This window comes from Panthera uncia (genome assembly GCF_023721935.1).
Source record: "Panthera uncia isolate 11264 chromosome A3 unlocalized genomic scaffold, Puncia_PCG_1.0 HiC_scaffold_11, whole genome shotgun sequence".
Classification (NCBI taxonomy): Eukaryota; Metazoa; Chordata; class Mammalia; order Carnivora; family Felidae; genus Panthera; species Panthera uncia.
The window spans coordinates 15591722-15618046 of NW_026057578.1; the positions used below are offsets into that span (position 1 = coordinate 15591722).

Here is a 26325-nt window from a genome sequence, read left to right on the forward strand (position 1 = left end):
AAAGGGCATTTGTTGGGGTGATGGGGTTATGGGGTGGGAAGTGTGAAAGCATTGGCACAGTCCCTTTGGGGACCTTGACTGAGTCACCAAGAGATGGCCATCTAACCCATGAGGTTAGATGGACATTGTTGGTGTGGTTGGGTACCTGACTGGGGACTCCCATGGTGGAGATGGTGGCAGGTTGGAGGAAAATGCAAGATAGTTGGCATGAGCATATTTGGGGAGTGTTAGGAGGTCTTTCTCTGCAGTCACGTGGCCATTTTTGTTTTGTACCTGCTGTGTGCCAGGCTCTGTGGTAGATGTTCAACTGCTCCACAGGGTTCAACTGCTACCTGACTCACCCAAGGTCTAGCAACTAGTGCGTGCAGAACGGAATTCTATGCCTGCTCCATCTGATTGCAAAACCAGCCTCACCGAGGCTCATACAGGGTACTGGATGTGAAATGCCTTGGTGCTACAGAATGCCATAGCACGTGAAGCACACCTTTCCAAACTTCCTCCTTAGCCCCTGTGGGGACTGAGTTGTTGTGTCATGCTTTGGTTCTTCCTCTTCCAGGAGAAATGTGTCAGACCCTGGTGGGTGGGGGAACGAACCAGTGTGGTGCTCTAGAACAGGGCTCAGTGGGGAGGTGGAAAGCCCAGGCAGGTGTCTGTAGCCTGCCTGCAGGGTTCCGGGTTGTGGGTTTGTATCCCCAGTGTGAGGGAGTGGGGTTTGTCCCTGGACGTAAGTCTGCACTGTGTGTATGTGCGGTGGGGGACATCTCTCTGTGGTTGTGAGTGTGCATGTGTGTGTTTCTGAATCTTACTCTATCTTAGCACCTGCTATGCACAGAAACACAGAAATGGTTGGGTGGGATGCAGATACAGCTTAGGGAAAGAACAAATTGTGGAATGAAGGGAAGCACAGAGACAGGGACACATGTGTTCAGAAACACCCAGGTGATACACACCCAGAAATGCACAGCGTCAGTTTCTCTGTGTGCTTTTGTGAGTGGGTTGCCATATACTTCTTATGGCTGTACATCTGTGTGACTGGCACATACCCATTTAGTCTCAGAAACACAGAATGGTAGGTATATGGAGACTCATGGAAACACACAAATACAAACACTCAGACATACATTAACACACTGTCTTTGCATGTATATTCCTGTGTTTGTGTTACTGTGTGTTGAGTGTGTGGACATCTGTGCACCTGAATAATGCAGATACATGTGGGAGACAAACGTGGGCACACACTCTGAGAAACACACAGTGTGTGTGTGTGTGTGTGTGTGTGTGTGTGTGTGTGTGTGTGTGTATCTTTTAAAGTCAAGGAGGAAAGGAGAAGGGATGCCACGAGGCGGCCACCAGGAGGCGTCCTGGCCGTGCTCTGTCTCCTGGCATGCAGACCCGAGTCCCCCTACCTCTTGCCAAGCAGAATGATGGGATTTGGGTGGCACTGCTTCAATGCAGTGGGTTGGTCAGCAGGCGCTGAGAAAGCCCCTGAGGTGTACGAACTCATCCCAGACTTTGTAGAGACATGGGGAAGATCCCCCTAAAGATCTATCCCCACCTCCAGCAAACCCACAGTGCCTACAGGGAGGCAGGAGTTGTAAAGCTTACCCTGATCACCAGGCTGTGGAGCATGGAACAAAGAGACTCTCCTGGGGTCAATTCCTGGCACTGTTGTTCCCCATCCCCCCCATCCACCTAAGTCTTGATGGGTGTGGACAAGTGGCTTAACCTCTGTGTCTAGTGTCCTTGATGCTAACATGAGAGAGCAGACCCATCTCCTCACGGGTGGCTGAGGAGGAAGACCACTCTCAAGGCACACATTTGTTCATCCAGCAGTTATTCAGTACCTACTGTGGCTGGGTCCTCTTCTCAACCCCAGGGCTTCGACAGTCAACAAAGCAAAGCAAAGTACCGTGTCCTGATGGAGTTCACCCTCTGCGGGAAGGAAGCTGGTCAATAAATCAACAATGTACAACATATCTGGGGTGGTGTTAGGAAGAAAGCCAAAGCAGGATGATAGGACAGAGAGGGGCAGGGGGTGTGAGGGGCCAGGAAATAGTCAAGGAAGGTCTTGGATAAGGTGATTGATTGCAGGGTGGAAGCAAAGGAGTGAGCTACTGGCAGAGGAGGAGATGTTTGAGGGGAGGGAGTAGCAAGGGCAGAGGGCCATTTGTCATAATAAGCCTGTTCTCCCATTTTACAGTTGAGGAAATTGATGCACAGGGCGGATGAGTGATTTGCCCAGACTCTCACAGCCAGTGAGAAAGAGATCCAGGTTTGAAGCTGGACAGTCTGGTTTCAGAGCTAGTGGTCTAAATCAGTGTCCTCAATCTGGGGTGACTTGCCCCACGCCCAGGGGACATTTGGCAGTGTCTGGAGACATTTTTGGTTACCACAACTGGACTGGAGGGTGCTACTAACATCTAGCAGGTAGAGGCCAGGGATACTGATGGACCTTCTACAATGCACAGGAAGCCCCTGACAGCACCACTGTATGCCATCTAAATTGCCAGTTGTACTGAGGTGCAAAACCTGGTCCAAATCCATGCAAAGCACTCAACAGAGTATGGCATGTAGTAGGTGCTCAATAAATAGGAGCTGAAGGGGCACCTGGGTGGTCAAGTGTCCTACTCTTGGTTATGGCTCAGGTCATGATCTCATGGTTCATGAAATTGAGCCGCGTGTCAGGCTCCATGCTAACAACTCGGAGCCTCCTTGGGATTCTCTCTCTACCCTCTTTCTCTCTGCCCTCCCCCTTGCAAAATAAATAAACTCTAAAAAAAAACAGTAGCTGAAGAGGAAGAGGAGAAATGATTTGTAGAAAGTTGCAGGGGAGAGATGGATTCAAGGAAGAAAAAGTACCTGTAAATGAATCTGTTAGTTAACGGGACTCGTGACACTGCTTGTTGGGTGGGTATGAAGGGCATGGCTGCCCCAGGAAGGGGGGTACGGGTGGGGCAGGTGGTAGGAATTTGATGGTCTGGGGGTGGGGGCCGACACCAGCCACTGTAACACTAACCAGATGACTTGTCTCTCTGTCCCCTTCCCATCCTGTGTCTCTTTCCCCATCTCTCTTGGCCTCTCTGCCCAGAAGGGGACAGCCGGAGGCTGAAGGGGGCCATCCAGAGGAGCACGGAGACCGGCCTGGCAGTGGAGATGCCCAGCCGGACACTGCGCCAGGCCAGCCACGAGTCCATCGAGGACAGCATGAATAGCTACGGCTCCGAGGGCAAGTGAGTGTGGGGCCGGCCTGCTGCCAGCCCTCCTGGCTCTCGAGAGCCCTGTGGCGTGGGGCGGGCAGGGCTGAGCGACCCCGTCCGGGAGCCCTGGGTCAGCCTCAGGCTGGTCGGGGCACTGTCTCAGCACTCCTGGTAGTCCAGAAGGGGGGTGATAAACAAGGAGCCCCAGTGGTGGAGCAGCGTGGAGCAGATTCCGGGGCCCAACTGCCCACTGGCTGCGTGATCCTGGGCAAGTCCCCTCTCTGCACCTCAGTTTCCTCATCTGTAAAATGGGGTGCTCGTACCAGCCTCAGAGGGGTGTTGTGAGGATTCAGCGGGTTAGTATTTACAGAGAGCACAGGACGGTGTCGGCACACGAGTGCCACATGTGAGTGCTGGGAAATAAGGGGGTGGAGAGGGGTCTTATTATGAGTGTTACTGTGTCATCTTCACTTTCTTAGTTTCTTAAATCACAAGTGGTTTTTAAAAATACATATTACTGCTTGTTAAGGAGTTTCACAAACATCGAGTCATAGAACATTGGGTATGACTCCCTCCTTGCCAGCACCTCTCTCCCCTGATGCATCAGAATCACTGGGCACTTGCTCCCCATACGGGTTGCAGGGGCCTGTGCCTGGAATCAGGGTCTCTGGGAGTGGAGCTCAGGAACTCCATTTTCTAAAGGCTCCCTGGGGGAGGACTAATCTTTCCCCAGGACGTTCTCCTGTCTGCAGCAATTATGGACCTCTTTGAGAATTTTGGGAAAGTTGTTGGCATGCACATGCCCCCTAACACACACACACACACACACACACACACACACGTACATACACACACACACACACACACACACACACACACACAGACCTACATCCTCTTTTCATACCTGTAAGGGGTTCCCAGATTCCCCTAAAGCCCATCTGTGGATCCCTAGCAATGAAACTTTGCTCCAGAGTGATGATCAGCGTACCCAGAGAGGTTCAGGAACCTGTTCTGGGCACACAGCACATTAACAGGTGTGGAACTCAGGAGTCCTGACTCCCAGTGGGGACTCATTCCATGGCAACACATTGCTTTCTTGTCTTAGCCATCCTCAGCTGGGGAAGGGTAAAGTTGTGCCAACCAGTACAGCGGACACTAGGCACGTGGCTATTTAAATGTAAATTAATTAAAATTGAATAAAGTGAAATAATCTCTTTTTCCATCACACTGGCCATATTTCAGGTGCACAGCAACACGTGTCCAGAGGCAACCGTTTGGGACCGTGCAGATATAGAGCCTCTCTGTCCTCAGAGACCATTCCACTGGACAGCACGGGCTAAGTGGCTTGTCCGAGGGCAGGGCAGGGGCTTGGCCACCACCTCCTGCTCTCCTCTCATTTCTGACGCTGCCTCCCAGCTGGGGGTTCCTGCTGGCTGGAGGCCTTCCCACCCCCAGCCCCTCCTAAACTGGGCATCTCCGGCCTCTGTGAATGGCCTTGCCTTGGCAGATGCTGCCATTCCACCCACCTCCTAGGGAGGCTTTCCGGAGGGCGAGGAGAGGAGGAGGACAGGCGGAAAGGAGGGGAAGAGGAGGAAGAGGAAGGGAACAAATGTTTTCTTTAACCTGAGAAACTTGGCAAGGCAGTCAAACTTGGAGGAAGATATTCTAGGCATCTGGGTAGTAGTGGGTCTCTGCTGAGTTTCAGGGGGTCAGGTTTGGGTCCTATCCCTGGCTCTGCCACTGACCCCCAGGTGGCCTTGAGCACATCTCTCAGCCTCTTACGCTTCAAGTCAAGACTCTGGAGTCAAACTGTCCTGGTTTGTGCTTCATTTCTCCTTCTTTTTTTTTTTTTTTAAATAGTTGTTTATTTTTGGGAGAGCACAAGCGGGGGAGGGGCAGAGAGAGCGGGACAGAGGATCTGAAGCAGCCTCTGCGCTGACAGGCTGATGGGTCGCGAGCCTGATGTGGGGCTTGAACTTACGAACCACGAGATGGTGGCCTGAGCTGAAGTCGGACGCTCAGCCGACTGAGCCACCCGGGTGCCTCTCTCATTTCTGCTTCTTCATAGGTGTGTGACTTTGGTGAAGTTACTTTACTTCTTTGAGCCCAGTTTCTTCGTCTATGGAAAGGGGACAATGATAGTATAGACCACTAAAAGAGTTGTGGTATGGATTAAATGAATTGACACATGTGCAAGCACTTAGAACAGCGACTGGTACGTAGCATGCACTATTAGTCTATTATTATTGTCTATGATTATTGTTGTTGGTTGTTGATTCAGCCCCTGTTAATTGGGTATTTTGCTCCTTGTGGCCAGTTGCGTCCTAACGGATACAGGGAGCCACCCCCGATGCAATCATGTCTGTAAGTACTTAGCACAGAGCAAGTATGGGGTTGATGTTGGCTGTGATGGTTTTGATTATCAAAAAGTCTGGGGTGGATATCGTGAACCCAGTTGAGGAAGGACTAGGTGGGTTGGAGGATGCAGGTTCCGGCAGAGGGGAGACTCTTGCCCTCCAGAGAGGGTCTGAGCCTTGATGGAACCCGGCCAGGTTCTACCACTCCACCTGACACCTGGGCCAGGAAGGGACCTAGAAAGAACAGGTGGGGGCATGGAGCTGTGGTCGGCTTCCTCCTTGTTCTGGAGGTATTTTGGGCGCTGGTGGGACCCAGATGCCAGGCTCTGAAACAGGAGGGGGTGTGACTGTCCTCCCCTTGGGCTCCTGCCAGCCCAGCTGAGGCTTACGAGGAGCCAGTGTGCTTGAGCTGCCCCCGCGAGCCTGCGGCCCCTGGCGCTGCTGGGTCCGTCTGCCCATGCGCTGGATCACTGGGCATGTGTATTTCTGCAAGTGGCCGCAGGGGGTTTTATTTTGGCAATGATGATCGACTACCTACAGTGTGCTAGGGCCGGGCACCTGGGACACCCTGGCCTGCACTGACCAAGCAGTTATCAGTGAAGTGAGAGCTGCAAAAGACGGGCATAGAGAACTTGGAAAGCACTGCCTCCTAGCCAGGTCTCTGGGCTGGGGAAGGGGTGCATGTGGGTGGGGCCATTCTGTCAGCGAAGATCCTTGGGCTCCAGGTTGCACGATATTAGCTGACAGTGACGTCAGCACTCGCTGTGCAAAGTGTGGCCCACAGTCCAGCTGCATCAGGGTCCCCTGGGAGTATATTAGAAATGCAGCTTCTCAGGCTCCACCCCAGACCCACTGAATCAGAATCTGAATTTTTACAAGATCTCCAGCTGGGTCGTGTGCACATGAAGCTTGAGAAGCCCTGGCTTAGTGGTAATAATGTTCTAGAGCTAACCCTTATGGAGCACTTGTTCTGGGCAGGCACCGGGCAAAGTGCTTTTACATATAACGGCTCATTTAATCCTCACGACAACCTGATGATACTGAGACTGTTCATGTCCCCCATTTTACGGACGAGGAAAAGGAAGCCAAAAGAGGTTAATTAACTTGCTCAAGGTCACTCAGCCAGTAAGTGGTTTTAAACGCCAGCCTTCAAATCTAAGCTTTGGAGTCTGCCCTTAACCTTTACACTTGACTCTTTCCCTTACTTAATGGTTGCATCTATCAAGATTTCTGGAGGTGGACGCTTCTAGGGTGGTTTGGTGGCTCAATGAATCCCTTCATCTTTTTCCTGCCTGGGTCTCAGCATGTCGGACCAATCCTGGTGTATCTCCTGGGGAAGGGCTTTCCTTCCCTGGGCCCCGTTCTGCCTCAATGAAAATTGGAGTTCTCTGTGTCAAGGATGGAAGGGAACAGCTGTGGATTTGGCAGAGTCAAGCGTCCCACGTTCCCCTCCAGCAGGCCCATCTCTCCCAGATAAAGGGCAGGGGCTCAAGCCCCCTGAGAAAGGGCCATGAGAATAGTGCCTCCCCAGACACCTCTGAATCCTGAGATACTCCCTGGTGACTGTCTGCTTTAGTTTGAGTTCCCCAGAACCAGACCTGAGAAATGGATTTGAGTCCAAGTAGTTCAGTTGGGAGATGGTTCCAGAAAACCATGGCAGAGGAGCACGTGAGAGAAGCAAAGCAGGCATGCAGGAGCATGTGCTTTCAGAAGCGAGCTGGGGTGCCTGGGCGGCTCAGTCGGTTAAGCACCCAGACTTCAACTCAGGTCATGATCTCACGGTTCGTGGGTTCGAGCCCTACATCAGGCTCCGTGCTGACAGCTCAGAGCCTGGAGCCTGCTTCAGATTCTGTGTCTCCCTCTTTCTCTGTTCCTCCCCTGCTCACGCTCTGTCTCTAGCTCTCAAAAATAAATAAACATTTAAAAAAATTAATTAAGAAGCGAGCTGCCACCACAGGCAACCAGAGCTTGATCCTGAAGGGGACTCTGGCAGTCAGGGGGACCGTGCACCCCAAAGCTAACCCCGGGAGGAGCGGGTGAGGGGAGCTACATATTCATTCTTGACTCTGGTCACTTACTGTTTGGTGGCTGCTTTCAGTTAACTCTCCTGCCCTCCCTGCAGCAGAGTGAGCTTTTAGGGCCAGAGGAACACAGGTCCTGACTGTTAGAGGTTGGTGAGCACTGATGTGGCAAGGGTTGGAAGGTGTGGGGGTCCGGGTAAACAGAGCCTGCTGTCTGAGCCCACAGGACTACCTCCTCCTGGCTGCCCAAACTAGAAGCCTGGGGTTCTCCCAGGCAGCTTTGCCACTTGTGTTCCGTATCCAACCCATCACTGGGCTCTTCCATTTTATTCCTAACTATCTTTGACTCATCCATTTCTCTCCCTCCCACCCCCCTGGCGAGGCCACTCATCACTCCTGCGGGGATGTATGCAAGACTCCCTTTTGGTCTAAACTCCATAGTCTGTCACTCAGCACTTACTTCCGTTGATCTCTGCCAGCCTCTTCCTGGCCTCACTGTGCCCCCTGCTCCAGAGCCCTGAACCTCTGTCTCCTCTCCAGGTCTCTGCTTCCTCTACCTGCACTGCCTTTCCTACCTCTATTCCCCCCTCCACCCTCTGACTCATTCCTCCTCCAGATCGCAGCTAAGAACTGGCGCATACGCTTCATCTCCGGTGCCAGCTTCGGTTAATTGATAGTGGCTCCCTGGGATGCTGTGTGGAGAACGATTCCGGAGCCCGTTCTAGCCTCGGCAGGAATGCTGAGGTCGATTAGCAATGTCTGCCCCGGGTGTGGGCAGGGGAGGCGGAACATCGAGGTCTGCCATGCCTCTGGCTGTCTCAGCGGCTTCCACAGCCTGATCTCCCCCACCACAGCACCCTCCACTCTGTCATAATTGTCACACGTGTGTCTATCTGAGTTCAGTGCCTGCCCAGCATTGCCCTACAGGTGATATTTAGCACATTTTGGTAGATAGTGGATAGGTACTGTGGGCAGAAGCACACCCACATTTCACTCCTTCCTGCACCTCCCCAGCCTCCATCACTCAGAATCAGGGACCCGGCATCCTCTCCGGGGCCCAGAAGCTCTCAAAGCTGGCTCCCAGAGCCCCTCCTGCTCCTTCCCTGTGTCCCGCATTGTTCTAAGGCGTCTGGGTCATCAACATCCAGCTCCCTGGGTGTCTGGATCACTGTGCCCAGAGCCCTGGAAAGCAGACTGTGAGCTGATGGCATGGCCACTGCACCTGGGCTCAGGGTCACATTTTGCCAAGGCTGTTTCCCTAGTCACCAAAGGCCCAGGAGACCTGGTGGGTGGTTGGAACCCCCTTTCTCTTCCCCACTTCTGCTATTTAACAGAGTCATTGTGCCTGAAGGACAAACCAGCACTGGATATGGCTGTGGGCTAGGAGACAGGGGGACATGTTTTGTTCTGCTTTATAAGCACTAGTATTTATGGAACATTTGACTGTGCCAGATTTGGTTCTGGGTTTATGTCATTTGGTACTTACAACAGCACTGAGGGGTATCCTATGGTTTTTTCCTGCTTCACCAAAAAGGAAACCCAGGCTTTCTGAGAGGTGAAGAATGTGTCTCTACAGCTAGTGGATGAGGGGGGGGTGGTTCAGGATTCAAATGCAGGCCTGCTTGACCCCAGGGCTTGCAGTGCAAGCCCCTGTGCTCTGCTCTGATCAAGGTGAAGGTTTCCTCGGGGCACACAGAGGTAGCACAGCAGAGTGGTTAAGAAGATGCACTCTGCAGTCAGACTGCCACTTCCTAGCAGAGTGATCTTGGTTGGGTTATGTAACATTTCTGTGCCTTGGTTTCCCCTTCGGTTATCTATTTGATACGTGAATCAAATCCCTGGCTTCATGCCTGTGAGCTGCACTCATGTGCTTGGGGGCAGGTTTGGAAATGTCTTGAATACTTGAGAAGCCAGAGTGGGGATTGCGGATTCTGTGTGTCCTTGCATACAGTCAATTCTGCTACAACGCTTGTTTTGAAAACATGAATTTGTTCCAACACAGTTGAAGTATTAGGGAGTAATTTGAGTGCAGTACAGATCTCGCCTTTGCTCAGGTGCGTTTCATCCATGGGACACACTAGGGGAACGCAGAAAACTGCCCCTACACGGGAATACATAAGACACACGGCCAGCAGCTCCCTGCTTCCCACAGCTCCTGGCTGGTGTTCTGTCCACACCCGGCGTCCCACTTCAGAAAGCCCTGCTCCGCCAGGCACAGTAATTCACCGGCTGCCATCCCTCTGACACTCGTTTCCACAAGCAGACTTTGGGTTATCTCCTAGGTAAAGCGCTGTATTTATTTTGGTATTTATGCATTTCTTAACCTTTTAACGTGTGTAAAGACTGTGCTACCACTTTCACCATGTTCCTGTCTTTTTTTTTTTCTTTTTGTGGATGTGATACTGATGTAGTATTTGGGTGTTGTGCCCTTAATTAACCCTGTTTTCCCCATAAGCTGATTTTTTATTGAAGCATTTTGCACTGCAGAGTGATTTTCAGGAATGTATATTCTGTGTTACAGCAGAACTGGCTGTAGTGTAGGCTCACCAGTCTGTGGGAGGGTAGATGGATGGGTGGAAACAGGGGGGCAGACAGTGAATGGAAGAGAACCCATAAACTACTAAGACCTTTCAGAAGCACATAACCCATAATCACCAGGAGGGCTGTGTAGCCTTTTAATTTCGGATGCAACTGAGACAGGTGATCCATCTGGAAAAGAGAAGAGTCACTCCCCACATAACCCAATTACTTCTTGAACTGTCAAGAGCACAGAAAATCCAGGGTCCAAACTGAGCTCAAAGGTTAATAATAAAAGACAAATGGGTTTCAGCTCCCCAAACAAAACTAATGAGAGTTGAAATGCAGGCAATCTTATTTCACCATTAACACAAAAATAAAAGCCCAGTGGAACACGGATTGTAATCCTGTTTCAGGCCTGTGCCTGCACCCGCATGGCTCACATGTGTCCCCAGGAGAAACCAGCTACTGCAGCCCTCCCCCCACCCCCCACTACCCCCTAGATGGCCTGGGCTTGGTCTCAGGCCTCCAGATGCTACACTTCCAGACAGGCTGGGACTCAGAAGTGCCATGAAAATGCCATGAAGAGGGAGAAGAGGCTCTCCCAGGCCAGGCAGCAGGGACCAGATTTTATTCACTCAGCACATACTGTGTTGTCAGGTCCTGTACTGAGCACCTTGCTTGTGTTACCTCACTGACTCTCCCCAGCAACTCAGTAAGGCGATTATAGCTGATCTGCCTTTCACAGATGAAGAAATAGCAGCTCAGAGAAGTTACAAAACTCACCCCAGGTTGCACAGCACTGGAATCCAAGGTCTGTATTATGCCAAAGTCCAGTCTTAGCCACCATACTTTCCAAGGTTTAGATCAGCTGAAAGGTTTGGCAGTGAACATTTACTGAGTTCCTACTGCATACAGGCATGGTCTAAGTAGTAGCATGTGTATGTTATTTATCTCAGCAGGCTCTTTCCCACCCCCTTGAGAGTGGCTCCTATGAGCAGAGATTTTTGAAGCATTTAAAATGGGTACAGCACAGGCACCTGCCAAAGGAATGGCCGCACACTGTCCAAGAGGTAGGTAGGTGCGGTCCTGAGTGCAGATGAGAAGATTCAAGCACAGAGACACCAGCCGCTTGCCGGAGATCACACAGCAGGCAGGTGACCAGTGAGTAGAACCAGCTCTGACTTTGTGTCCCCTGCCTTTTATCCTCTTCCAGGGAAGAACCCGAGGTGGAGTGGGGTCCCTGATACAGTTGGTCCTCAGGCCAGCAGGGACCCGTCACCACTTGCTTCTTCCGTCCTCCAGCCCCGTGGAGGATGTGATAACCCATTCAGGGTTTCTGGGGCGTCTGCCTGGTTCCTTGGCAGCTGGCGAGGCACCCTGGGATGGGAAATCAGGCAGCCGCCCAGATATTATAAACAATTACTGCTAATTACCAGGCCTGCCAGTTCCCCATTGTCTGTTCACAATCCCATCAGGAACTGAGGAGCAGACGATGATGATGTTGGAGGGAACTTTCAATTTCAGGCTGCAGAAGCCTCGCTCTGCCTGGGAGGCTGGGCCCTACGGTGACTTGGAACCCAAGAGGCACCGCTGCTTCTTGGGCTTTTGGAGCCCGGACCCTCCTTACAGAATGGAGCCTGGACCCCACAGATGGCCAGGAGCATGGGTTGGAAAAGAGGGCTGTGGAGGAAGGCCCATGTCCTCAGTTGTGAGGAAGTCTGGGTCTTAGCTTTGGTGCTATGAATTAAGGATCTTTGCAAGAATAATAGGTACACATTTCTATCCCTAGATATTTAAGTTTCCCCCATACTTTCTCCATGAGGCTGTTGCATAATTGCTGAGATAATAGATTCAGAAGCCGGACTGCTTGGATTCAGTACTCCTCTGCCTCTGTTTTGGTTTGGCCCTCTCTTGGGTACAGCAGGAACATATGCTTCTCTCCAGCATGGAGGGACACACACAGCCTCAGACACAGGTTCACTTGACAAGACACCAGGCAGCCATTTCTGCAAAGCGTCATGTTCGTTTCTCAGCTCCACCCAGTAGGAAGAATAGGCACAAGGCCCCTCTGCTTTCAGATTCTCCAGGCCTGTGTGGGGTTTTTTGGTCATTGCTCAGCACCACCAGCCCAGCCCAGGAACCCAGATCTTACCCGCGGACCCTCTCGTCCTCCCTGACTCCCTCTGCTCTCTCAGGCTGGGGAGTTGTTTGTTTGTTTACTGGGGGTGGTGGTGCAGGACCGCATGGTTTGCGCACATCCTTCTGTTTCTTCTTGGATTTGAAACTCAACAGCCAAGAATACGCTTATTGTCTGCCTTCTACTGGGTCATCACTTGTCTGAGGCTCCTGCCTGAATGGAAGAAGGTGGAGGGATGGTAGGAAATCACGAAAAGGAAAAACACTCAGGCTACAATGTCAAATTATCCTGCCATCAACCCTGCCAATAGCTTAAGTAAAAACAGAAGGTACTGTCATGCCACTCAGGTGTCTCACACGGTCGAGGGCAGAGCTTGGGCAGCCTGGATTGGGGGGCTAGTTTGGGGCTCCTGGTGAGGGCTACACACGGGACTCGGTTCTCAGGACTTTCAGTCCCTGGGCTTCTCTGTCTTGTTTCCCAGAGGGAGTTTTTGTTTGACTGAGCTTGGGTCAGATGTCTAAGCTGTGGATCTATCAGCTTTGGTCAGGGGTCAAGGTCACTGTATTTGTTTAAGCAGTGCCAGTTGCCATAACCAGACTCTTTAATCAGTGACTTCATGCAAACGTTTGTTTCTTGTTCATGCAAATTTCAATGCTGGTATTTCCGGTCATTGGGCCCAGGCTCCCTTTTTCTTAGGGCTTCTGATGTGGGGGGGAGGGGAGAGAGAGAAGATCATATGTGGTTTTTTTTTTTTCTAATTGTGGTAAAATACACATGATGCCAATTTACCATCATAACAGTTGGGGGTTTTTCTGAAGTATAATTGACACAATGTTACATTAGTTCAGGTGTGCAACATGGTGATACATCGGTACCATCTGTCCCCATACAGCAGCGCTGTTACGGTATCACTGACTGAAGGCCCTATGCTGTGCCTTTCATCCCGGTGACTTACTCACTCCACAGCTGGAAGCCGGGGGCTCCCCCTCCCCTTCATCCCTCACCGAAACAGATTTCAAGTGTGTGGGTCAGTGGCGTTAAGTACAGTCACACTGCTGTGCACCCATCACTGCCATCCGCCCCCAGAACTCTACATCTTGTTAAAGTGAACTCTGACCCATAAAACATTAACTGTTCATTCTCCCCTCCCCCCCAGCCCCTGGTGACCATCGTTCTGTCTCTGAATTTGCCCTAATACCTCTTGTATTGGAATCATATAGTGCTTATCCTCTTGTGACTGGCTGATTTCATTCAGTGTAACGTCTTCAAGGTTCAGCCCTGTTGTAAAATGTGTCACAGCTTCTTTCCTTGTTCGGGCGGAATAATATTCCATTGTATGTACAGACCGTTCCTCCATCGATGGACACCTTCGGAGTGTTGCAAATGATGCTTCTATGAACATGGGTGTACAAATGTGTCTCAGAAGCCCTGCTTTCACTTTTTTTGGCATATGCCCAGAAGTGGAATTGTTGGATCATATGGTAATTCTATTTTTAATTTTTTTGAGGAACTGCCATCCTGTTTTACATAGCGGCTGTACCATTTTACATTCCCACCAACAGTGCAACGGGTTCCAATTTCTCCACATCCTTGCCAACACTTGTTATTTTGTTTTCTTAATTTTATTTTGTTTTTGATAGTAGCCATTTTAATGGGTGTGAGATGGTGTCCTGTGAGCCCTGACAGTTTTTTGTTTTTGTTTTTGTTTTATTTTTGTCATGCAGGAGTCTGACTTATGCTTTGATTGCTAAGGCATTCATTTTAAAGAGGCAAACAAATTGCCAGCCACACAAAGAGCCAGGCCAGCTCCCCCTCCCCCGAAACTGAGGTTCTTTTGTTTTAGAGATTTGGGTTGATTTAGAGATCTTGGTTGATTTCAGTAACTATTTGGGCTACTTGTCTGTTCTCTTCCCATTCTTTAAATGCCCACTCTTGTGTTTTAAATTCACCAATAAAGAGCATGCCCTGAGACCCTAGGCCCCCACCCTTGAACTCAATAAAGGCAGAACCCCTGGTCTGTGCACTGTCTCGTGCTCCCCTTCCCATGATGTTGCTGTGTAGACCCCATGTGTGCTGTGTGGTTTTCCAGGTCTTGTGGGTTATAAGCCTTTATTTTTTCAAAGTTTCCTGGTGGTTGATGGCTGAAGGGCATCGTGCAATCATAATAAGAACCACAAGGGTTGGTCCAGTCGTTACATTGGTTTGGAGAGGGGAGATGTCTGTGGGAAGCTCACGGCTCCTGGTGAGTGCCCCAGGCATTTCTAGCCTTTGGCATTGCTACCGATAGGCTTAGACTGGCACAGGACAGATGGCATGTGGGAGGTTTTTATAGGTTAGGCCTGGAAGTGGCCTGTATCCCTTCAGCTCACATTGGCCACACTTGGTTACAAGGCTGAGCAATGGATTGAGCTGTCTGTCCGGGAGGAAGAGATGAGAACAACATTCACCGCACCCAGAAATGCATACTGGGGCACATGGGGGGCTCAGTTGATTGAGCGTCCAACTCTGATTTTGGCTCAGGTCACGATCCCAGGGTTGTGGGATTGAGCCCAGTGTCGGGCCCTGTGCTGGACGTGGAGCCTGCTTGGGATTCTTTCTTTCTCTCTCCTTCTGCCCCTCTCCCCTGCATTCTCTCTCTCTCTCTCTCTCTCTCTCTCTCTCTCTCTGTGTCAAATAAAAAGAAAATATTTAAAAGAATGTTAAAAAAGAAAGAAAGAAAGAAAGAGAAAGAAAGAAAGAAAGAAAGAAAGAAAGAAAGAAAGAAAGAAAGAAAAGGGGCGCCTGGGTGGCTCAGTTGGTTGAACGTCTGACTTTGGCTCAGGTCATGATCTCACGGTTTGTGAGTTCGAGCCCTGCGTCGGGCTCTGTGCTGACGGCTTGGAGCCTGGAACCTGCTTCGGATTCTGTGTCTCCCTCTCTCTCTGCCCCTAACCCCACTCACATTCTGTCTCTGTCTCTCTCAAAAATAAATAAAAATTTAAAAAAAAATTTTTAAAGAAAGAAAGAAACAAACACATACCGGGCTTCCAGGAGTCCACTCCATGTACTGGGGCCAGTCCTGGACAAGGGGAGGTTATCGTGTGCTGTGGCAGTGAGCTAAGTGTGTGTCTTCCACCCGCAGATGTAGGTTCAAATCCTGCCTCTCCCAGCCTCTCACTGTGTGACTCGGGCAGGTGGCTTTCCTGCGCTGAACCTCAGTGTCCTTGATGTTAGCTAAATAAAATCATACCTGCTTCACTAGAATCTGCATGAGTCACACCAGAATATATGGCCCGTGAGGACAAGACTTGAATAAGCCCTGGAGCCTGGAAGGGTGCTGGCACATAGTAATAAGCCCTTGGTACTGAGGTACCCAACCCGAAGTGGGTGGGCAGGGGACTGGGTGTGTCTTGTGATACTGTCTTCTTTAGGACATTTCTTCAGGAGCAATGCATTTCCCCAGCAAGACGGTGGGGTCTCAGTGTACAGGGTCTCGTCCCTCGGGAAAGACAGACTAGTGGGCTGAGTGGTTCAGAAGCAGGAAGGGGCACCCGTGCAGGGTGGATCTCAAAACCCCACCTTCCTTGGAAGCTCTTCCTGCTCCTTCAAGGCTGAGAGCCCAGCAGGTTTCCCAAGGGGGGAGCTTTGGAGAGTCTGCTCTCTGTGCAGCGAACCAAGCATGCAGTACCCTCCAGGCCCCAAGGTGCTTTCCTCCTCCTGCTCAGAGACCGCCCTGGCCGCTGCTGTGAAACCTGGCACACAGTGGGCACTTGTTAAAAGTTCACTATTATCCTCGGGACCTGCCCAGGTGGGAAGTCACCGGGGATTGGCATCAGAAGTGTTGTAGTCAAGTGCTGACTGCCCTGTGAGCTCCGTGGCTCTAAGCCAAGCAGGACCTGGGCTTCCTCACCTGAATAATGGTGGTGAAATGAAGAACCAACATCCTGGGGTCGGAGCGAGGGTCACATGGGGAAGTGGGTTGCCCGCGCTTTGCTCCTGAAGGTGACAGGGTACGTCAGGCATGGTACTCAGTGCTTCATCTCACACCTAGGAAATGGGAACACTATTATTCCCACTTCGGAGATGAGAGAGGAAAAACTAGCTAAAATTGGCGTAAGCAAAAAGGTAATAATTTGTAATAATAATAGTCGTTATTGACTTATGTAACCACGGAAGAGGTGAAGTATCCTGCGTTAGGCAGAACTTGATCCAGGAGCTTGTGCGATGCCACCTGTATGGTGGCTTCCTTCGCGGACCCCAGATGGCGGCAAGATAGCTGCCAATGGCTCCAGTCTTCTGTCTCAGGCTCAAGCCTGGTGGGAAAAAAGAGCTTCTCACCCCTCACGGTCGAAAGCCTCCTAACCAGATTCTTGTGGGCTGAATTGGGCCACGTGCAGGTCTCTGAGCCAGTAAACAGCCAAGGGAAGGAATGTGCTGATTGGCCAGGCGGAGCTCACGCCCAGACTCTCGAACCTGCTCTGCTCCACTCCAGGGGAATTGGTTCCTTGGGGAGGGGCTTTTCAAAGGAGATCTGCGGTCTCATTCCCAACAGACAGGGCGCAGTGAACTTGGAGCACCAGCAACCAAGGCAGACCTCCGAGGCCGAGGCCCTGGTCCCCTGTGTCTCGAGTTGTCAGGTGTCAACGAGTCTACTGGGGCTCTCATTAAAAGGCAGACGGATTCAGCAGGTCGGAGTAGAGTGCGGTGCAGGTTTGTTCCTCATTAGCTCCTGGGCCATGCTGCTGGTCTCGGGACCAGTGTTGTGGCACTAAACCATGGGAGCCGGGCACTGACCAGCATCACCTCCCATGCTTCTTACGACCACCTCGGGAGGCAGATAGGGTCACACCTGTTTCATGGAGGTGGAACCTGAGGGTTGGTGAGGAGAGGCGGGGGGATGGTACAGGACACAAATGCTAAGCCCTAGAATTTTGGAGTCGAAGTAGAGATTTGAGGGCCATGAAGATAGAAAGAAGTAAGGAGAGACAGGACAGAGGTCTGCCTGAGGCCGGGTGATGGATGTGGACAGAATCCCCATGGATGAGGGAGGTTCTGGAGGTGACTGCCTGAGTCATCAGAGTCCTCAGTCAGCCCCTGGGAACATTAGTTTTTGTCTCATTTTTTTCTTCTTGCAGCCTTAACTATGGGGGAGTTTGCCTGGCGTCAGACGCGCAGTTCAGTGACTTCCTCGGCAGCATGGGGCCAGCGCAGTTCGTGGGCCGCCAGACCCTGGCCACCACGCCGATGGGTGAGTGCCCCAAGACCTATTCCTGACGGGGGGCACCACAAGCCCTCGTTCTCCCCCTTGTCCCCATCCCGCTTGGCTCCATCCACCGAGCACCCAGCCTAGAGCCTAGTCTGCACCCACAGGCTCAGCAGAGCCTCATGTTGGAGTGGTTTCTGGTCTTGTTTTGGGTGGGAGCAGGGGAAGGGGGGGGGGGCTTCATCCCTAAGTAGAGACGAGAGGCTGAGCCCCTGGGCGAGCTTCTAAGCCACTTCCCAGTCCCGTGCTTTGGGGCCCCTTGCAGGGGACGTGGAGATCGGCTTGCAGGAGCGGAATGGCCAGCTGGAAGTGGACATCATCCAGGCTCGGGGACTGACGGCCAAGCCAGGCTCCAAGACACTGCCAGGTGTGGGGCTGCCCTTCCTTCTACAAGGCAGGGGTGGAGGTCGGCGGGGAGGCCCTGAGGGGTTTCTGGGTCTAGAAGAGAGAAAATTGGGCCCGACTACAGGGGACTCCCTTGTCCCAACTCCAGTGACTCACATGGGAGTAGTGGTTTTGAGTTTGTTCTGAGAACCACTGGAGATTGTCAGTTGACCTTACTGGTCTTCCCCACTGGTTTGAGCTTCTGGAGGACAAGGACCATCTTACCTGTTTATGGCTATACCCCCATGCCTAGGTGCTTGGCGCACAGTAAGTAGGTGCTTAGCAAACATTTATTGAGTGAATGTGTCAGTGATGAAGGGGTAAGCCAGGGAAGGGGTGAGCAAATCGGGGACTAAGGGAGGAAACAGGTAAGTACAGAGTGAGCAAAGGCAGGGAGGGGGCAGGTAGGATCACCCAAGGAGGGGGAGTAGGCCCCACCCAACCCCAGCTGCACCCTGTCACTCACACCTACCACCACACTTACCCCTGCAGCTGCCTCCCCAAACCCCATGAGGCCATCTGGCCCCCAGCAGTGGGTGGGGAGCCTCCCCCTACTGTGCCATTTGCCCACCATTTGAGGGCCAGATTCGAACTCATCCCGCCGGTCTCTGTCCTCAGCGGCCTACATCAAGGCCTACTTGCTGGAGAACGGCGTCTGCATTGCCAAGAAGAAGACCAAAGTTGCTCGCAAGTCGCTGGACCCGCTGTATAACCAGGTGCTGCTGTTTCCTGAGAGTCCCCAGGGCAAAGTCCTGCAGGTGAGGGGCCCCGAGGTCTGTGTATGCAGTTCCAGAGGGAGAGAGGGGGCACCCCGGCGTGGGGGGTGTCTCTGGAGGGCCTCACCTGGAGGAAGGAGGGCACTGTGGTTGATCTGAGCTCCACAATTCAATTTTGAACAAGTTCCTTTCTGACCCTCAGCTTCTTTATTGTAAGATGGGCATAAGATGGGGGTGCTCACAGTACCTACAGATAACATTGTGACAGCGAAATGGGTGCCTTGTGCAAGAAAAATGCAGGGTCGGCCCATGGTAAGTGCCCCACAAGTGCCTGCCACCATTGTTCTTCTTGTTATTATTAATCATTATCAGAACAGCCTCTGGAAGCCGGGGGCTTGGCCTGGAGCACAAGATAATAGACTGGGAGCTGTTGAGGATCCAGAGAGGTGTTTGGTTCCCTGGCCATCAGGGGGGTGCTAATGGTGACTCAGGCATTAAGCTAGAAATAGCTGCCCATCGTGGGTGTTGGCAGGGCCCAGGTTGGATGCCTGCAGGAACCGTATGCCCACTGCCTCGGAGTCACCACTTGGGCACCTCTGGCTTGTACCTCAGTTTTTTGCTTCTAACCAGAGCAGGCAAAGCAAATGAGGGTGGGGCCAGCGTGTTACAAATTTGCCAAGACAGTGGGACTTTGGCCAGACTGGGAAGCCCAGGGCCTATCTAGGGCAGAATTTTTCAACCTGAGGGTTAAGACCCATCAGCGAGCTGTGAAATCCGTTTAGCGAATCTCAACAAGTTTGTTCGTTTGTTTGTTTAACAGAATAGAATAGGAAAGAAAACATTGATCATTCTTAGTTAGGCAGGTCTTATCTGACTTTCTTCAATTGGGAGTCCCCTGTATGCACTGGGTGATGATGTAAATGTCTTACTGTATAAACTAGTCAAAAAAAGTTTGGGAGAACTCTTCTAGTCTAGAGGCATTCACATGGAACTTAAAACATCTATGGGCCAGATCTGGTCCAGTAGACAAAGCTAGAGCATTCTGGCCTGAGCATCTTTGGAGAAGCTCCACAGAACATCCCTGTCTGGGATGTGGAGGGGATGGGGAAACAGAAATCTGAGTGGGGTCCTTGCTGGTGAGCTCTCTGACTGATGTCACAGCAGGACAGACCCACCAGCCCCGTGAGAGAGATCCGAATGCCAGTTGTAATAGTTTGCTAGGGCCGCCGTAACAAAGTACCACAGATTGGAGAGTTTACACAATAGAAATGTATTTCTCGCGGTCCTGGAGGCTAGAAGCTCAAGCTCAAGTTATCGTAGGTTCCATTTCTTCCAAGTCCTCTCTACTTGGCTTGCAAAGGCCACCTTCTCCCTGTGTCCTCACGTGGTCTTTTTGCTTTCGTGCACACGCGTCCCTGCTCTCTCGCTCTCTTCGTGTCCTAATCTCCTCTTCTTATACCAGTCGGATGGGATTGTGGCCTCATTTGACTCTCTTCCCAAATACAGTCACATTCTTGGGGGTTAGGGCTTCAGTATGAATTTTGGGGGAACACAGTTCAGCCCATAACCCCAGTTTAAAATGAATCCATCCATGCACCAGAGGCGGACTTCTGATCAGCTGCCCAAGGAGCATCGAAGACTGGTCAGGTGAACCATCTCAGGCACATGATTGAACTTCTCTGAGGCTCAGTTGAAACAGCTGTGAAATCAAAACATTTTGTAGGGTTGTTGGGAGGGTTGAATCTAAGGCCAGTGGAGCCTTGGAGCAGCGTCCAACACTGTATGCAGTAGTGGCTCACGCTGTTGTCATCTTGCCCTGTGTGCTCGAGAAGCAGCTGACAGTTCATAGTGAGCTTGGACGTCCACTCCTTTGATCCTTGCCTGCGAGGGAAACTGGGGATAATTTCACTTAGAAACCACTCTGAGAGCCCGTGAGGTTGGATGACTTAACCCAAACCACCCAGCCAGGACTGGGATTTGAACCCACCTGTGTCTGACCCCAGAGGCTGTGCATTAGAGTCAGCGGGCTCCACGGAGTGACTGAGCCAGCCCACCTTTGGCTAACCCCAAAGGGGACAGAGTTAGACCCTGAGCTCCAGAAGAGCAAATGAGGGTCCTGCAGCCACAGAAACCACCCGACTAGCTGCTCCAAGGGAGAGTGGTGACCAAGAAATGGGGCAGGCACTACAGAAAAGAGTCTGTTGGAAAAAGGAAGGAGGCTAGCTTGTATACCACACATCCATCAGCCACTTTTAAAACTTTGTTTTGTTTCTCATGGGGGGCTTCCGAGAATCTGGAAGCAGAGGGCCTGGTGGGGATTGCAGGGGGGGGGTACCAGGCAGGGGACTCACATTGTAGGGCCAGCCCTCAAGGCTCAGCTTCAAAGGTGGAGGGTGTGGAGGGTGGAATGGAGAGAGTTAGATGGGAGAGAGTTAGATGTTTGTTTATTCTTGAGAGAGAGAGCGTGCAGGTGGGGAAGGGGCAGAGAGAGAGAGAGAGAGGGAGACACAGAATCCGAAGCAGGCTCCAGGCTCTGAGCTGTCAGCACAGAGCCCGACGCGGGGCTCAAACTCATGAACCCTGAGATCATGACCTGAGCTGAAGTCGGATGCTTAACCGACTGAGCTCCCCCAGGCACCCCAGGCTTGAGCAATTTTAAGGCGGGAGCATCTACAGGACTCAGAGGTGAAGTGGGCATGAGGGTGACCTGAGCTCTGGTTCTGGGCCCGTGAATGGCAAGATTTGAACCGCCGTGTCTCTCGCCCCGCAGGTGATCGTGTGGGGCAACTATGGGCGCATGGAGCGGAAGCAGTTCATGGGTGTGGCCCGAGTGCTACTGGAGGAGTTGGACTTGACCACCCTGGCCGTGGGCTGGTACAAGCTCTTCCCCACCTCCTCCATGGTGGACCCAGCCGCGGGCCCCCTGCTCCGGCAGGCGTCCCAGTTGTCCCTCGAGAGCACCGTGGGCCCCTGTGGCGAGCGATCTTAGGGCCGGGGTGGGGAGGGGCTCCCCGAGAAGGCGTGGAGAATGCCCAGCCCCAACCTGGGACCCCAGGCCCAGGGGCACATTGAACAGAGGAGGATGGGGTTCTCCCCTACAGTGGGGAAGCAGAACGGGGAGACCTGACCCCCAGGGCCCCTCCTCACCCCCTTTTTGCCTCCTACCCCCTAAGACCTTCCCTCTCCCAACGGGATTGGCTGCACTTTTGACTTGGCCGGTTCTTGACCTGGTGGATGTGGCTGCAATCCGGAGAAAGGAAAGACTGAGGTGGCAGAGCATACCATCCTCCTGTCCCAGACACTGTCCGACTGCTCCCCCTTTTTGCCTCCTCGGAAGCTCGCTGCCCGGAGCCAAGTCCAGAACCCAGCGGCCATCTCCATGGTGCCAATTACCAGCAAGTGTCTTTCCTGCGGCACCGGGTTCAGGCAGCTACTCCTGCCCCAGAGCTGATGGGGCAGCTTTGCAAGGATCCGGAGCCAGCTCCGGGGGGTCCAGAGCCTCCCACATGACGAGGAGCTCGGCCTCCCTCCGCCTGCCCGTGGAAGGAGCTTTGCCGCAGCCTGTCCGAGTCCATCTGTCTGTCCCTTCCTGCCTGCCCCTCTTCCGGTGGCTCTAGGAATTGGGGTCCAGCAGGGGCCAAAGGAGAGGAGGCGGTGCCCTGGACCTGGCACAGACCCCCAGGGTGCCTAGCTCCGTGGGATTGCAACGAGATAGTGTGGAAATGGACTGGAAAGAACTGGGTCGTCTGTGTTTTGGTGAAGGAGCCACGGGACCCTGATTTTCGAGAACCCCAAGTCCAGGGAGCTCACCGTCTCTGAATTTGGGGACGCTGGATTGGAGAGGGAGTCTAAGCAAAGTTGGGGTTGGGACCAGTGGTGCCAAGGCGAGGGTTTCCCACATAGGAGAATCCCTCCTCGTTGGGTGAGGTCAAAGGTCTTCTTGTCTACCCCTCTGCCTCCAGGCTAGGGGTATGGGGAGGCAACAGAGCTTCCCTATTTTAGTCTTTTTAAACAAACCATCCTGTACTAAGGGCAGAACCCACTGCCCCTGCCTCAACTACCTTGGCTCATGAGTGTAAGAATCAGGAGATTCCTTCTCAAGCAAGCCTGGGTAGCTGCCTTCCTGGCCCGGCCCTCCCCGAGGCCCACGGAAGCCCTTTTGCATGCTGGGAGGACACAGGCTGGCCCCTCTTTATAGAAGCACATTTCTGCCACCTCCCCTGGGAGGCACCCAGCAGCCCACCACCCCTCATTACCCAGTCCCTGCTGTGTAGGGCGTAGTCCAGGTTAGCTGGGTAGAGTTAGCGTTCCAAGCCCTGGGGCCTCTTCTTAGCTTGCATATAGTCTTTACAGAGTTCCAGGATGGGTAGAGAGGAGGCACACCAGAACATTCCAGGAGGCGGCTGTCTCCTCACTGGTCTGGGTCTGAGCCTGGAGCCTGATTCATGGGAGGCCAGCCCTTCTTCTTCCTCTTCTCGCCCCTCCTCCTCCCTCCCCACCCCTCTGACCCGGTTGTAGCTGGAGCTGCCCCTTATACTCAGATGTTCTGACGTCTTATCCTTGGTACTGGTTTTATTTGTGAAGCACTCCTGAGGGTTGTGGGCCTTGGTGGAGAGGCCTGGGCTCCATTGGAGGAGGTCATTTTCCACCGAGGATGCCCAGCTGTGTTCAGCCCTGCCTTGTCCTTGGCCTCACTCTAGGCTATTGATCTGGCAATTTCTTCCACCTGGAATCCCTCTCCTCCTCTATCCTTCCCTCCCCTCCCCTCTGCCTCCTTAAGCCCTGGGGAGCCCTTAAAGTCCCCGATGAGTTATATCGCCTCCATAGAGCTTCCCATGCTGCACTGGGAAGGGGAGACAGAGATGCCCCTTTCTTTTATCGATGAGCTCTTCCGAGCTTCCTGGGATTGTGCTGGGTGGAATCCCAAGGCTGGGGCAGGAGGCAGCAGGGCTCTGGGTGGCCTCTAATCTGAGGCCCAGAATCAGCCCCTCCCCTGTTTGTTTTTTTTAACCAGTGTGATTTCTCTGCTGTTCGTTTATTACTCACCATTTGGAATATTTTGAGCCAGGAGAGCGCCTTCTCTCTCCAGCCGTCACTGCTCTGGTTGTTCAGGGGTAGCTTTTCAAAGACGGGGCAGAGCCAGGCTGTCCCAAACAGAGGGAGAGAGGGCTCGGAGCCCCCCAGCCCGAGCCTACCCTCTGGTGTCTGCACAGCCTTTATAAAGGGAGAGAGCACGCTCCAAAGCAATAACAACATCCTGGGGGTGGTCACCGAGGGCCCCCCTCAGTGACTTTCTTGTTTGTTCTGTGAAATCTCAGTTCACCTCCTGGTGGGGTGGGGTGGGGGCTGGAGCCCTGTTTCTTCGTATCATTGTTGTGAGCACGTGCCCCGCTTCCAAGGGGGCTCTGACCATTTGGTGCGGAACCACTGTCTGTCCTCACCAAGAGATGGGGGTTTGGGGAGGGGGTGACTATTCTCAGTATTAGCTTTGGGGAACCTTCAAGGCCAGCCTGTCCCTACTGCTGTCTGATCCTTGCCAGCTCAAGCTCCATCTGGAGAGGAGCAGAGAGGTGGAATTGTGGGATTTGGGAGTGGGAGGCTAGGGTTTATAGAGGGGCTGATTCTTTTTTCAATCTCTGGGCCAAAAGTCACATGCAGGGGTACTGTGGGAGGGAGTCTTCTCCACTTCCCTTCTCCAGAGTCCACTTTCCATACAGCTGGGAACAGACCTTTGGGACCATTCATGAAGTCCATTTTACTGATGAAGACTGAGGCCTGGCGAGGGGAACGCTCGCCTCTGGGGTCACCTGTGAGTTCGGTGGCGCCTCCATCCTGGCCTCCTCCCACCCGAGGCTGAGCTGGAACCAGAGCAGGGCCAGGTGGGGCCACCGTTGCCCACGACACTTCTTCCTCCCTTCTCTCCGTAGAGCCTCCCAGAAAAGATGGGAAGAGCAAATTGTAGCCCATCTGAGAGGGGAGGAAACTAAGGCCCAGAGTCAGGAAGTGACTTGCCCAAGACCCCTCAGCAGATGCGCGATGGGGCTCTGTTGTGCTTCCCTCCATGGGACCGGAAGCCACTGCCCAGGCATGTATGCCATGATAAGCATTTGTGGCCTTTCAGCCCTGGGCCACGGGGCCCTGCTTGGTTCCATCTCTGCGGACCCCGGTTTGGTGGAGAGAGTTACCATAGAGCCCTAGCTGCCCTGGGGTCTGGCCCAGCGGACTGAGGGTGCCCAGCATTTGGTCCAGACCTCGGTGTCTGGGTAGGGGTTCCTGCTGAGGGTGGGTCAGAACCCCCGTAGGACCAACCTGAGGGAGGTAAGTGCCGGTTCCTGCCCGGGGGCTGTGTGGGAGTGAGACGGCTGTGACACACGTCATCTTAAGGAAAGCCTCACAAAACTTTCCGATGTAACAAGATCTGACCTTCCCGTAGTGCTTTTCAAACTTGTGCTTTCCAAGTGCTTTTACGTCGAGTATACCCTCACAAGAGCCCCTGGGGGGTAGAGGGGGCGTGTATTGTCAGCCCACTTTACGGAGGAGGAAGCTGAGGCCCTGGGAGGGAAAGTACCGGCTAAGGTCCCACTGTGGGTTCCCGGCGGGGTCCGGACTGGAACTCAGTTCTCCCACAGCTCAGAGCTCTAAGAGGAGGTGAAGCAGACAGCTTAGGGGGTGGCTACGTACTTTACGAGCTGATTCACCATCCGGTTCCTTAAACCAGGAGCTCCTGCGCGCACTTCGGTGTTCAGAAGCGGCGCCGAGCCCCCTCCCTTTGGAGCACAGCTGTTGCGTCAGGCAAGGCCACCTGCATTTATTTATTGAGCAGCAGCACTGTGCCCGGCCCAGGGGACCGAGCCCTCTCCCGTTCCCCCGCAGTGATTCCCCTGGCTCCGTGGGAGGGCCCCTTGTCTGTATAGCAGCGCCTCAGAGTGGACAGAAGGCTGCCATGTCCATGAGCGCATCGGACTCAAACCCTGTGGGGGAGGCTGACTGTGCCCATGTACTCCTAGCTTCTGTGAGGGCAAAGTGGAGACTTGAACCCGGGGCCTCAGGCATCACATCTGGAGCCCTTTCATTCTATGCCTGCCTCCGAAGGGGGTGGCTGGGAGGCCGGACCCCGGGTCCTCAGGCTGGGGGCCTCTCCATCCACCCGCTTTTCTCTCACTCCCCCTCTGGGAGCAGGAGCCACTCGGGACTTTGGGGAGGGAGGGTTTCCGGGGCCCCTGGGTTGGAGTGGGTCACGTTGCATTGTGTTCATGACCATGTAGCTCATGTTGAAAATTAAAGTTTTTGGCTTTTCTAACCTGGCTCGCTCTGCTTTGTGTTGAGAGTTCTATCTGGGAAGCCACGGGTAGTTGGTGTTTGAGGAAGCCGAGCGCTGCAGGATCCCACGGACACCTTAGGGGGCAGGGTGCATCCCAGGAACCCTTCCAGAGATGCAGGGGGTGGGGGGTGGGGACAGGATTCCAGGTGAACTCAGTCATTACAGATGTGGAAACTGAGGCCCAGGTAGGGGATGACATTCCCCAAGGTCACGCTGAGGGCAGTTGGCAGGACCCAGATCTCACGGCTTCCAGAAGAGGGGTCTTCCCACAGCATTTGACTGCGTCCAGGTGCTCCAGTGATGTGGTGGGTGTCAACAAGGCCCCCCTCGTCCTCAGATGGCGCTCGCCAAGGACAAAGAACATGGGGGGGGGTGTCGGGCGGAGGGTGTGTTTCATTCACACGGGGGTCAATTCCACTCTACACATTGA

At 53.0% G+C, this 26325-nt stretch overlaps 1 protein-coding gene across 1 annotated transcript; it reads left to right on the forward strand.

The window, feature by feature from the left end:
* The first annotated feature begins 17105 nt into the window (after positions 1–17105).
* On the forward strand, positions 17106–23822 carry RIMS4 (regulating synaptic membrane exocytosis 4). Its single transcript, XM_049650723.1, has 4 exons — positions 17106–17459; positions 17740–17841; positions 18477–18616; positions 21345–23822. The coding sequence occupies exons 1-4, from the start codon at positions 17408–17410 to the stop codon at positions 21561–21563; spliced, it is 513 nt and encodes a 170-aa protein (XP_049506680.1). The 5' UTR covers positions 17106–17407; the 3' UTR covers positions 21564–23822.
* The last annotated feature ends 2503 nt before the right edge of the window (positions 23823–26325 follow it).